We start from the raw sequence: 14335 nt of genomic DNA, 5'->3' as shown, positions 1-14335 counted from the left end.
CTTTAGTTGATTACCCATAAATTATTTCAGTATGTTAAATTTGGCATTATATCCTTAAATTATACGTCATGAAAATTATTTAATTCTATTTTTTTTCATGATATTTGATTTTGTTGATTTCTCAAACCAAAACAGGTTCAAATAATTTGACTAAACTAAAACTGTAATAAAAACCTATTCTGCATCTATGCAAGGGCACCAAGGTCAGACACAGAGACGCAAACGGGAATCAATGAAATGGGGGATCCTGAAGTTGATCCCAAAAGATTAATATCTCTTTGGGCAAAACATTTTAAAGAAGGCACAGATTTTGATCTCTGGGGACAACCGCTAGAAGCAATTGAAGTATATAGGAAGTGAGTCTTTGTATGGTACATAAAAAACAACACCAAAGCCTAAGCAGTTTTCATATGTTTATCACTCAGCTGTCATCTTGATTAGTGTAGTTAATGGATCTTAAAGCTACATAAAACGACTTGGGTCTATCATAATGAAAAAAGAAATTAAACTTTAAGTTGGTTTAAGTATCCTATTTTTTCTAGTGCATTGTGCTGTTAAGTAAGTGTAATTACTTCTGTGCCTCTTATACCCAAAATGAGACAAAATACAAGCAGGGAGATGATTATTTTTTGGATTTTGGTACTATACAGCAAAGCAGCATTAAGATTATGAATAAGCCCTTGTTTGGGTGCCATCTGGATTGGTTGATCAATCTAAAGTCTACATAAAATAACCTTTCTGTTATCTAAGATTTGCAAGGCTTTACATTAATTCCTTTCCTGTTGAAATAATGAACACATCTGTTGTCATTTTTAGGCTTTCACATGAACTAAAAGCACAGGCTGACCCAGACAGTGAGGTCTTCTCTGATGAACAAAAGGTAATGTTAAGAGTTACCAGCAGTTTAGCACATTGTAAATGAATATATACCCAGCCATGTAGAACTCCTTTTTTCACCTGACTTTAATTGTTTTTAGGTACTTACATCTTTCACAAACTTATTCAGAGACAAAGTATGACATCTAAAATACTTAATAGGATGATTTAAGAAAAGAATTTCATTTTATTTTGTTTCTTTTTATTCCAGAAAGTAATTGGAAAAATTGCAGCATGTTTGGATGTGCGATGTGAGGCCTTACAGGTATGTCCTTTACTTGTACATATTTCAACTCAGATTTCACAGGTATGTACAATACTAGTACAAATTTCAACTCAGATAAAAGATCAAAGCCCAAACACTTTCAGGATGGATACCAAGAATATTTATTAAATTAATTGTTGTATCCAAGGTAATAAGGTAGTATTCAATATAGCCTTTATATGATTTGGTTTCCTTTAATGGATTTTGTAGCTGTTACATGTTGAGCAGAATTTTTGCATTTTATATGCAGACACTGGTCATCTGTCCTCATAAAGAAAGTAGATCAAAATCGGAGAGGAATTTCTTCAGCTATGTAATGTACTCAAAGTTAGAATACAACAGATTCCTACAAAGTCATTATTATTATTTGTTAAACTTTTGGCTGTTATAGGAAAAATAGATTTTTGTCATTTCAAGTTCCAAAACATTCAGGTTTTAAGCAAATCAATTTTAATTTTCAAATATAGGGATTCAGAAGTAAGAGGGTAGAATTTATTTATATTAGTTTTGAATTACAGATCAAGCCAAAGGAGATTCCTTAATTTCACATTTGTCTTTTCAGCATCTTGGCACAGTAGATGGGATATCTATAAAAGATCTAAAGAAAGTTGAACCATGTAAGCAGCTGTTTCCAGTATTCTGCTCAGTTTGTAGATAAAAAATAATTCACTTAAGAATGTTTTAAAAAGCTGAACTCACTTTTCATTGTGGTTTTTTATAAAAATTATCTTGAATGTGAAAACGGGTGTTTTAGTGTACATATTTTTATGGCTGACTGATGGTCTGAAATATCTGCATGAGTGTACTAGTATTGTTTTTTTTTTTTTTTTTTTTTTTTGTAGTTCTTAAAATTTACATTTAGTGTGTACATTTTACATTTGAATGTTTCTCATTAAACTGTTTAAATGATATCAAGGCAATTGTGTGACACCCCAAGTGAATTAAACCTGGACAGTAGATTCACCAGTATACTGGCACATTCCAATTTAGTGGCATAGAAAAATATATTGTATAAGATTGTGTAAGCTTGAAAGAGCATGTCTTATTTATTATTATTGTTATCATCTTTACAATACATGTTTATTTCTTACAGGGTTAAAGAACCTATTTGTGTCAAAAGCCAAGGAATTTCCAATAGACGTGAGAGCAGTTCAAGCACAAGTTGATGCTCAGTCACCAAGAAGGTAAAATGTTTCTGCTGATTTATATTTTGCAAAAATCTCTTTGGATGGTTTTATTTTGGAAGAAGACATTAGACAAGCAAAAATTTTCATAAGCTTGGGAATTGGATCATATTTGGTAATAATACAATACAAGGCTTAGCGGGATTGTTTTCATACTGTAAGCTTGTTACCTAGCAGTCATGGAGTAACATCATCTACTGTACTCACATCAGTCTAATGAAAGCCTACGTCAAGTTTGGCCTCAAACTAACAGTATGAAAACATTCCAGCTTGTGTTTCATAATTATGATATAAGACACGTATTTTAACTTAAAATAACACCTCTGTATACAGGTCAGAAACAGGCAGCACTCCCACAGAGGAATATGAAGAAGAGGAAGAAGTTGTTGACTCTAAAAGTAAGAAATGTTTGTGATTGAATCAAAATATGCTGTTAATTTAATCATCAGTCAGAACTTTAAGCTGATGGCCATTTTAGTGCACAGTGAATCAAGTAGATACCGTACAGGTATGGTAAGTTACTTTATACAATGGGTAATTTAATGTATGTGTAGCTACATAGGCAGTTGTATTATAAAATTTAAAACAGCTCTTTCAAGTAAAAAAAAAAACACACACACACACACACAGAAAACAGATTATTAAGTATGTGTAGAATTTAATCATCTATGTCTAGATTGAAACAGATTTAAAACAGCTCTTTCAAGTAAAAAAAACACACACACAGAAAACAGATTATTAAGTATGTGTAGAATTTAATCATCTATGTCTAGATTGAAACAGATTTAGGACACAAATGTGCATTAAATATGCAGCTGATCATAAAAAGTTGCTTAACAGTGAATTGATATTTGTTATTCATATCATTTCTATCATATCATATCATTTGTAGCACGTGGCAATCTCCTTCCCAAACCAAGACCCATGCAAGGCCAGACAGCAGTTACAATACGCATAGAGAAGATTGGTATAAAAGATGCCTCCCAATATATTGATTCCTATATCACTGTATCAGTAAAAGGTTGGTTAACTTTAAGGTTTATCTGTTTTCATCTTCATTTTCAAGAAAGTATGCACAAAGTTTCAGTATTTCTTATTATACTCTGTTGAAGCAAATGGAATAAATATTTGACATGGCGAGATACAGATCATAAGCATCAGGTTTTATTGAATAATAAGTAATAACAAAATGTTTTGAAGTATTAATTTTAGCTGAATGGCCATAAAATGTTGAAAATTGTAATTTGTCCACCATGAAAATTAAGATTTAGGTGGAAGAGATCTTATGGCATCACAAGAGACTCCAACTGCCAGATGGAAAGAAAACCAGTACATATACTTTGGAGTTGATGTTTATTTACAAAAACCTATTGAAATTCTATCTCCTGGTAAGTAACACATACCATAATGGCATTGTGTGGAAAAGACCAGATATGAGCTTGGAGAGGAAAATGTACTCAGCATTCTATATACACAAGAGAAACACTTCAGTGTCTAACCTTTGATGGAATTGATTTCAGCTGATTTCCTTTCCCTCTCTTCTGAAATCATCATAACTGGTCAGGTTTTGTGTTGCTTTTGTTTGTTGCTATAAGCCCTGTGTTCTATTTTTTTCCCAATTAGATCAAGCAGGTATTGAAAAAGCAAAAACTCAGGACACGGCTCCAGCCACTCGTAAAGAGGAAAATTACATTTACTTTGGGGTGGATGTTCATTTGCAAAAATCTCTTGAGCAGTTAGGCCAAGGTGAGAGGTGGCGGCCACATAAATACTAATAATGAATAGGTGTAGTGCTGTACACTAACATTTTTTCATTGAATGGTCTGTTTACAGATTTAATAAAAACTAATATTTAGACTTAGTGTTTTGCATTGAAATGCTTTTTGTGTAGTGTTTTATAGTGATATAAGTGGATATAGAAAGAAGCCAGCTTTATACTGGTTTTTAAACTTCATTGGGGTTTCATTTAAAGAGAATAAAACCACCTTAGCAAAAATCATACATATGTAATGGCAAGAATGGCTGAAAATTGTCATCAGGAACTCCAGAATCTTAGTGTCTTTAGGAGTCGCACTTTTATCTTGAGCATTGTGCTGCTTCAGGGATAAAATGAAATGATGAAGCCCATACCCCCATGTAGATGATGTTATGTTCAGACTTTATCCAATTCTTTATAACTGGCAGGATTACCAATCCCTTCTTTCTAGATACAAGTGTTTTACCCAGTAATACTTTTTCATTACTGTGAAACTTAGGTAAATGTCCCTAAGAGTCCCCATCTAGCCACTCATCCATTCATCACAACTTTGGCTAGAATAATCATCTCATGAACAGTTGCAATGGTAATTGTTTTGGGGACAATCACTAGCGCCAACACGGTGTGTCATCTTCTGAGGAACCTGTGCAATACTTGCCATATATAGTTAATATACCATGTTGAGTACCCAAGATAGCATCATTGCATAGAAAGAAGTCTGCCTATCCCCAAGAAGCCATACACAGAGGCATCAGCCACCACAGTCTATTTCATCATGTCAAGTCTCCCAATCTTTCTGGTGACTAAGAAAAGCCAGACACTGTGGCCAGTTATCAGGAAAAGTCTTGGAAACCATATTACTGACATCATGATTTTCAAAACCCAAATTGTTAAAATTATATAAGATAGATTAGATCTGAGCATCGTTATGCTGACTTGCGCATACTCCATTGTATCTTTGTTTTTTCAAAATTATTTTTGTGTATGTGTGATATATATAGTACTTCTGCTTGCTGTGAGTGTCTCATTACATATATAATCTCACATTCTAAGTAGCAAGTTTGAATTTGTAAAGTGATATGCTGTTGTATCCTTACAATTGCATTGCACACATTTGTTTTTTTGTCTGTGTCTTCACTTGTTTATTTATTTTGTATATTGTCTGTATAATTGCGAGCTATGCTTTCTCATTCAGCGTGTTCTCTGAAGTTGCTTTACATGGTTATTTTCTATTTCTAACATGATATATAAGCTAACAAACCAATTACAGTCAAAGGTTCTAATGTATTTTTTTTTAATGTTTAACATCCAGACCAAAAACCCAAGCTGAGCTTAGTCCTTCAAGTTTGTACAAGCAAACATATGTGAAGTATTTTATATGACATATGTAGCATGTGGGAAGTGCTTTTTAGATTGATGCCATTGTGGCATACAGTTGTTTTGATATCTAGGTATGCTAAATTTGGTGGTTTTAATACTGAAGTACTAAACTTGCTGTTCCTCTTTTTTTTGGTGTACTTAAATTTGTGACTTTCTTAAAGTCTACTGCTGAGTATATGCCTATAAAGAATGCTTTAAAACATTGCACCGTGTGTTCATACCTTTTTTAGTTCTCTTTTTAATATCATGTATGCTTGTTTTTCAGACTTTGCTGTGTTTTTTGAATTCAAACACTATAAGCCCAAGAAAAAGCAAGTGAGTACCAAGTGCTGGGCCTTTCTTGAGAAGGATGAAATCAAAGATGGAGCAGCAGTCATCGAACTGTAAGTTTGCTATATATATATATATATATATATATATATATATATATATATATATATATATATATATATGGTGGAACTCCTGTTTGAGACTCTGTCCATTTTTTATAAAGGTTTTAAGTGCTTCTTCCATGACTCTTTATGATAAAAAGTTTATATTATGTTGAGACGAATTTCAATTGGCAATTTCCAACTCTGACTTTGAAAAACCAACACAATATTAATGAGTTTTCTATATTCTATTTCAGCTACAAGAAACCCACAGACTTCAAAAGGAAAAATATAAAACTGCTGACTGTCAAACCTTTATATCTACATTTAAAATTGTCCTTAAACTGAAAATAAGAGAAGGAAAATAAGTGGCAATTTTAGACTGGGACAGTGTGTTGATTCCAGAGCATCTTGTAAGCATGCTGTTTATACATGAATTTTTTATGGAGCTGAACAATGTATTCATCCACTTGTTGTCTCCATCCAAACTCTCAGACCATGTATGAAACAAGGGTAAATATTACTGGAGAACATAGGTTGCAATATAATATCTTTATGGTACTGTATTATAAATTCAAATAAAATACTTATTATTGGTGTAAAACTACAAGTTACAGATGATTATTTAAGTGAAAAGAGATGTCAGTAAGTAAAATATCTCATATTGTGAAAACCAATATCTGTTGATCATTGTTAGTCACCATTTTTGGTGTCACACTTTTGATTTTTAAAAAATGTTGCAATATTTGTAACATCTGTTGATTATTTCGTATGGTTTTTGTGGACCATTTATTAGTACATGTAGTTATGATACTACGCAGCTAATGTGTGTTTGCCATTTTAGGGTACATAATTACAGTTGAGATAGCTTAATGCCTGAAAGTCCAAATACAAAAGTTATTTTCTACGCAAAGATAATGATAATGGTTCATTAATGGAGAAAATAAATAATAATAAGTAAACGAATAAATAAATAAACACCCTTTCGCTGGTGCATTAAATTGCCCTTCATTGTTGTGAGAAAGAAGTATAATAGGCACTTCAAATCACTAGTGTTTGCTTTATTTTAAAAATGACACCAAAGTTTAGTGTTGCCAAGAGCATTACTAAATTCAGTAAGTATAGATGGGTTCCGTTTGCAGGTGGATATACCAAAGCTTAGAAGTGGATAAGAACAATTAGTTTTCTTTTTCTTTGTTTAGTGATCAAATGATTAAAACGAGTTATAAGTTGTGTGTTATAGCTAATAATCTAGTAAAACTGCCTCATTTTTATTGAAGACTGAGCTCAGTATCATTTAGATTAAGTGCATATTAGGTAAATAATGTGTATTGCCATTGTTTATATATATAAATATTTTTCTACTGTGGTCACATTTTTCTCAGTGCTGTGGAAAGGGACCAAGGCCTACTGTATTTGGAAATCATAATGTTGTATAATCAGTACATGTATTATTTCAACCATTCAAGGCCATTTCTATTTTAAGACAATCATTAAAAACTGTTTCCATGTCCACCGTCCAAAGGCAACTTTTTCATTGTGTTCATATAGAGCACAAACATTCTGAATGGTGTTTACAGTTATCAATTTAAAGTGACTAGAATCTAAACATTTAGTGTACAATTTGTAATTGCTGTTATTTTGTTTTAAAACATTTAAATTTGACACAAAATGATTAAGGTGATGGTCATTTTAATGACCATTTAAAGATGGGAATTTTACCTTACTCTCTGAAATCAAAGTGCAAGTAAAGTGTTTAAGTAATGTTTATTTTTGCTTGCTTATGGAAATGGATATAAAAGTTTTTTTATACCTTGTTTATGTCTTTCGTTCTAGAAATTCTTTTCAACTAATAATACAAAACCCTGTCAGTTTTATCATACCCGGTACATGAAGTTACAACATTATAATACAGAAACTCTGTCTAGATATAAACCATTTCTTATGTTTTGTAAAACACAACATGTCCACACCTGCAGTGATGAAAATAAATCGGCCTTTTTTACTTGGATTCTGTGGATAATTTCTAAAACAAAGTACTGAGTTTTTTTTCATAAATGTGAGCTTTAGATCCTTAAAAATAACCAGGTTCAAAATGTTGGTTGCAAACGAAACGCGAAACGAACAGCCTCTGTTGTTCTGTTTGCGTGCTATTTACCATATCTTGCAAACATTTTACAATCTATCTCTTTTAATAAACGAAGACGTGAAGTTTCAAGGGATCAGTTAATGATACATTCAAAGCGAGCTTGTATTCACAGTAACATACATATCCCCCTGTTTCTTATAAGACTCGAACAAAGTCGACATGCTAAAGGATAAAACATTTATAATGTGATCAGTCATCAAAGAACTTTAAAGCTGCACCATCTTTAAAATTTTGGTTGTATATTGACCTACCTGTCTGCCCCGCTTATATATATCACAGAAGTTAAGCACAAAATATACCTTTAAATATAATTTTTCGGGTGATATGAACTGATATCATATTATATTCCTCTTAGTTATACTATTTGAAACAATATGTAGACCTCTTTTTGCTTTTGTGGCAAAAATTGACTTCAAATGCATCTTTAATACCAAGGATATTTTCTGTTATAACCTGACCAGGTTGATAACTATAACAATTAACAGCAAATATTCCTGTCCCCTTCAATGCAAGTTTATATATTCTAATAAATGACCTTGCAAGGTCAGCAAACACAGGAAGAAGTAAGTTCAGCAGTCCAGACATGTCCAAGCAGACAATGTATGTATGGTAAGTCCATTCCATTCAAGGGGTGTCAGGTGGGACGAGTCCATTCCATTCAAGGGGTGTCAGGTGGGGCAAGTCCATTCCATCCAAGGGGTGTCAGGTGGGGCGAGTCCATTCCATTCAAGGGGAGTCAGGTGGGGAGAGTCCATTCCACTCAAGGGGTGACAGGTGGGGCGAGTCCATCCCACTCAAGGGGTGTCAGGTGGGGCGAGTCCATTCCACTCAGGGGGTATCAGGTGGGGCGAGTCCATTCCATCAGAGGGATGTCAGGTGGGGTGAGTCCATTTCATTCAGGGGGTGTCAGGTGGGGAGAGTCCATTCCATCAGAGGGATGTCAGGTGGGGTGAGTCCATTCCATCCAGGGGGTGTCAGGTGGGGTGAGTCCATTCCACTCAGGGGGTGTCAGGTGGGGCGAGTCCATTCCATCAGAGGGATGTCAGGTGGGTCTAGTTCATTCCTTTTAAGGGATGTCAGGTGGGGTGAGTTCATTCAATCTGAGGGTGTGTCAGGTGGGGCGAGTCCATTCCATCAGAGGAGTGTCAGGTGGGGCAAGTCCATTCCATCAGAGGGGTGTCAGGTGGGGCGAGTCCATTCCATCAGAGGGGTGTCAGGTGGGGCCAGTTAATTTCATCTGAGGGGGGGTCAGGTTGAAAGGGTCCATTCAATTGGGGTGAGCCCATTACATTCTGTCGTGGAGGGTCAGGTATATTTTCAAAAAGCAGGATTGTAAATAAATACAAAATTTATCTTTAAATGTGGGTTCTTGGTTTATTTTCTATCAGTGTGCTAAAACAGCTTAAAAGTTCAAATTCCATTATTAACAAAATACTTGGCATATTTGTAATTATGTTATAATGATTACAATTTTTGATATTTTTAAATACTATAGAAAACCACCATTCACAAAAACATCCAGACATTATTTAGAGATCAGATTTAGCAGCTCAAATGTTCTCAAACACGAAATTATATCACTCATTTCCCTTTATCATTACTTCTATTTTTATTATCATAATTTCATAACAGAATAAAAAAAAACTCCAAATTACGAAAGTATTTATTCAGTTTTCATATAATAGATCCACGGATGGGCATGAGGTTCCTGGGTGTGAAACAAAGGCTAGGCACTGTTGCTTGCTATGGTGCATGTTGTACACAATCTCATTGAGTTTCTGAAAAGAGAAGAAATGTTTACAACTTTTAAATAAACGGACAGGCTTTTAACACACGAATAATGCATGTGATATCACAGAGGAGAGGGTACTTATAATTGAAGAAGTGTGCATGTTTATTGCCTTTTCTGATGTTCACGCTCAGCTAACGCAAAAAAAAAAAAAAAACTAAGATTGCCTTGCGCAACAATCATGATCTGGAATTAGTAAATGATATTATTATTTGAGACCTCTTGCTAAAAAAGAAACATTGATTACACACCCCGTTTTATTTGCCGGAGGGGGGTATGACTGTTAATATATTCCTCTCGATATCTTATGTTACATGTACAACACTTATTGTAGTACATGTGGACTCATTTCAGAGTTTCAAAATGTTCAAAATGTTCAAAAGAAAAAAGATTGCAGAGCTAAATGTTTTTAAGCAAACCTAAGTCATCATCAAAAGACAGGTGAGAGCGCCGTTTAGCCCGTAGGCCTACATTTGTCCCAATGAATATTGTATCCAATGAATTCTACCTTTCTGAATGACTTACAAGTTACAACTGTAATGGTGGTAAATGACTTACGTTATAAATATTTGTCTTAAATATTATTTCATTCGTCTGCGCCTTTAGAATAATATGGCGTTGGTTATTGAAAAAATAGTCATACTCACAAACATGCATTTGCTTCTACGCCTTGTACAAGCTAGAACTAATGACTGCACCAAACAGACTGTTGCGTCTACACTCGACTCTGTCCACCTGCCAAGTGAGCATTCAGGAAGACAGCTCACCCTACGATGACCAATTTATTGTTATGCAAATGAGATCATTTAGGTGAGAGGTTGTTACTGAACCTGTTCACAAATGTTCAATAAATCCGGCGGTGATGCCTGTCATTACGCTCAAAGTTGTGCGTATAATCAATGTCACATACGATACTTTTACGTTGACATTAATAATGTACTGTCGGTAAATACCCAAGGTAATAGACATGTGATGAAAAGCTTAATTAAACTACATGTATATTAAACTGAATAAACCACCATTTTGTAGTGTCCATTTGACATTAATACTGAAACGAACATTATCAAAATTATAAAAAGGATGTTTTATACCAATCTTGTAATTGTTTGGTGTTTACGATGAACAAGTGAATTGTTTTATCTTCATTTAAAGGCATGCATTCCGATATGCTTGCTCGCAATGTCAGCTAACTAAGGGTTGAATCACTCCAGCTGTGGAGTTCCGTGTAGCAGTACTTTAAGGTATTCTAATGCCTTCCATATGAAGGTCATATATTAATGTATTATATATTTATGATATGTTTATTTGAAGTGTAAAATCCATAAATAATGTTGGGACTTTACAAGGGTAAATTATAAAAATTAGATAAGTAAATTAAAATAAAACAATATAAATGTCCAAAAAGACAAATATACTGGTAATCTACGGGGTCATATGGCCCTATTTTTACATATCTTGAAATGTTTTTCAAATGTTATTGTGTAACGTTTGCAACAAACTTCAGATTCAGATCTATCCACTACGATATCTTCATAACAGGCAAATATTTTTTACGATGGCTAATTGAAAACCGTGAGTGAGTGCAACTTTATTTCTTTTTTTTTAATATATATATATAAACATCATTAACACAGCTAGTTTTCATTAGAATATATATCTAAAAGTTTTACATTTCTAGAAAATTCAATTTGTCTGGAATTTCAAATTTTCACCTTTTTGCCTCTCTTTATGCGATAATTAAACAATATTTTCACCTTTCTTTCGTTATAAATCGATATCTCGTTGTTCGCAGCGAAATTATGTAAAAGCTACATTATCTGTATTTCAAGATTCATTCTTCCCCGTAACATAGCAATACAAACACATGACCTCACACCCTTTATGCGATCATGACGTCGATTTCGTCAGAACGTCACAACGCTGTACATGTGTCAACAAAGAATATAGAAACAAGCAACATAACAACGCAATCGCAATCGAGACGCAGACGAGCAGCTTTTACGTGAATGCTATTTTAATGTACATTATTTATTTTCAAATTCTCCATTATTCATTATTCTTCATAGCATAGCAAAACATATTTCATGACATCACACCCTTTATGCGATCATGACGTTGATTTCGTCATAAGGTCACAACGTTACATGCGCCAACAAACCATGGAACGACAAAACGGCTGAAGTAGGCCTACATGTTTATTTTGACTTCGCAAATCGATTGTTTTAAGTTCAAAATTTTGGTCGCCTCAAGACGCGAATAAAAAGCTTCTGTGCAAATGCTATCAAATATATTTTCAAAAACAAATTCTACAAGATTCATCCTTCCTCGTAGCAAAGCAAAAGAAACACGTCTTTACACCCTTTATGAAGTCATGGCGTTTATTTCGTCATAACATCGCCACACTGTGTACGTCAACAAAGAATATACAAACAAACAACATGACAACAAACATGTAAGGCTTGGCGTCGCAAATCAATAGTTAAAATGTTGGTCGCAATCAAGACGCAGACGAACAGCTTCTGTGCGAATGCTATTAAAATCTGCATTATTTAGTTCAAATTCTCCTAGATCCATTTTCCTCGTAACATAGCAATACAAACATATGACCTCACACCCTTTATGCGCTCATGACGTCGCCACGCTATGCGCAAAAACAGGACCTCCCACCCTTTATGCCATTATGACGTTGATTCGTCGGAGCGTTACAACGCTAAGTGCGTCAACAAACCATACATACAAGCAACATAGCAACTAAAATGTTTTGCTTGACAACGCAAACTGATTGTTATTAATTCAGAATGTTGGTCGCAATCGTTTTTTACATAACTTCATGCTGAAAGGCTATTCTATCTTTTTATCTTCTTCAACTTTTTTCTTCGGATCTTTATGATGTTCTTTATAATGTTCTTTCTGATGTATTATAGTGTATTACCTGTTGCAATCGGCTTGCTATTACTTAAGATTCTTTAATTTATCTGAAATTTATATTTGAAAATCATTTTATAAATAATCCCAGTTTATTTTAAACACAGATTTTAGCAGTTCGTTCAGGTCTGAATACCGCGTACTGGTCATCGACGTCTCCTTTTGTATTTTTAGACATTTCACTTTCACTGACATCCAACTGTTGTCTTGCCAAGCCCCCAAGTGTTTCGGCATAACAAGGACTCACTTTCCCACAATTTTCCTCACGGAGAAGATGAAAAAGGCCTATACAAACAAGCAACATAACTGACTTCACACACCGATAAATAAAAGCTCCAGAATATTGACCACAAGCGCCGTCGTTAACTTTGGACAATTTCTGTCTGGACAATATATTTTTCAACATATTTTGCAAAAGTTTTACATTGTAGATCTAGGCCTACATGTATTACTTTATATCACTAATTTTGACGGGCAAAGATATTGTGCCCGTTCAAAATATTTTTGTCAACCATTATATTTCCTTACTATTCGAATATAACCTGCACTGGCGTTTTCAAAACAGAGAACCAGCGCAATTTCCTGCTTTCATTTTTTTTTTTATAAATATGAACTTGGTGAACAGCGTAGCTTAATTTTGCCTCCGAAGTCGAGCCTATTGAAATGTTATTCAGTTCTCGAAAATTTTGTCTAACTTTGTCTAAATTGACAGTTTTTAACTCTTTTCATGTAACGATTTAATTATCTTTCTTACCGTTCGGCTCTTATGATAAGTACAGTTTGTGTTGTTCGCAGCGCTCATTGTTTAAAAGTTACATTATCTGTTATTCGAATTCTCCAAAATTCACTTTTCTTCGTAACATAGCAAAAACAAACACATGACCTCACACCCTTTATGCGGTCATTACGTCAATTACGCCAGAACGTCACAACGCCACATAGGTCAACAAACCATGCAGCTTGACGTCACAAACCGATAGTTAGCCTATCAGGAGGTCCAAATCGAGGCCGCAATCAAAACCTGAGATTCTTCTTAATGTCCCTATTTCACACAGACCACGAATCCCACGAATCGCCAGGAATTGACAAATTTCAGGATTCGTGGTTGAATCGTAATCAGTTCGTGAAGTTCTCAACAGATTCGTATATATTCGTAGTCAGTTCTTGCAATTCTTGACCAACAGGAATTCGTGGCAAAAACTTTGATGCCCCTATTTCACCCAGACCACGAATCCCAAGAATCGCCAGGAATTGACAAATTTCAGGATTCGTGGTTGAATCGTAATCAGTTCGTGAAGTTCTTAACAGATTCGTATATATTCGTAGTCAGTTCTTGCAATTTTTGATCAATCGGGAATTCGTGGCAAAAATTTTGAGCTGTTCTTTGTTATTTCAGTATTTAATTTCTATGTACAGTACTAGTAGTCTTCGTGTATTTTGGCATATCTACACGCTTCATCTTCACTGTATTCGTTTCTATATCAATATAGGCTTATTCATATTTAAACTCCGCTGACAAGTCATAACGATCATATTGGTAAGACACTCCGACTTCTCCAGGTGTCCCTATGATGAGACGATAGTCTTCAGCGAGGTGTGACACTCAGTGTAATCTTGATCATTGCCATCCCCTACCCCTC

At 34.4% G+C, this 14335-nt stretch overlaps 1 protein-coding gene and 2 long non-coding RNA genes across 4 annotated transcripts; 1 reads left to right on the top strand and 2 right to left on the bottom strand.

Annotated features, from left to right (window-relative positions):
- Window positions 1-171: 171 nt before the first annotated feature.
- LOC106178243 (axin interactor, dorsalization-associated protein) lies at window positions 172-7649 on the top strand. Of its 2 annotated transcripts, none has more exons than XM_013561358.2 (10): window positions 172-356; window positions 817-880; window positions 1088-1141; window positions 1704-1758; window positions 2235-2325; window positions 2659-2723; window positions 3218-3346; window positions 3591-3713; window positions 5727-5844; window positions 6090-7649. In XM_013561358.2, the coding sequence occupies exons 1-10, from the start codon at window positions 238-240 to the stop codon at window positions 6178-6180; spliced, it is 909 nt and encodes a 302-aa protein (XP_013416812.1). In that variant the 5' UTR covers window positions 172-237; the 3' UTR covers window positions 6181-7649. The 2 variants fall into 2 exon arrangements, with proteins under 2 accessions (XP_013416812.1, XP_013416811.1); XM_013561357.2 differs by lacking the exon at window positions 3591-3713 and adding an exon at window positions 3949-4071 and having other exon boundaries at window positions 174-356.
- A 1977-nt stretch (window positions 7650-9626) lies between these two features.
- LOC147763638 (uncharacterized) lies at window positions 9627-10706 on the bottom strand. The gene is made up of 2 exons (XR_015333125.1): window positions 10418-10706; window positions 9627-9759 (listed from the first exon to the last, which is right to left on the bottom strand). It is a non-coding gene; the product is annotated as an uncharacterized LOC147763638 (long non-coding RNA).
- A 1818-nt stretch (window positions 10707-12524) lies between these two features.
- Window positions 12525-14113, bottom strand: LOC147763637 (uncharacterized). The gene is made up of 2 exons (XR_015332725.1): window positions 13450-14113; window positions 12525-12980 (listed from the first exon to the last, which is right to left on the bottom strand). It is a non-coding gene; the product is annotated as an uncharacterized LOC147763637 (long non-coding RNA).
- Window positions 14114-14335: the final 222 nt, after the last annotated feature.

Source organism: Lingula anatina, chromosome 2 (genome assembly GCF_051362555.1).
Source record: "Lingula anatina isolate TDL-2025a chromosome 2, LinAna3.0, whole genome shotgun sequence".
Classification (NCBI taxonomy): Eukaryota; Metazoa; Brachiopoda; class Lingulata; order Lingulida; family Lingulidae; genus Lingula; species Lingula anatina.
This window is presented reverse-complemented; position numbering and strand designations above follow the sequence as displayed.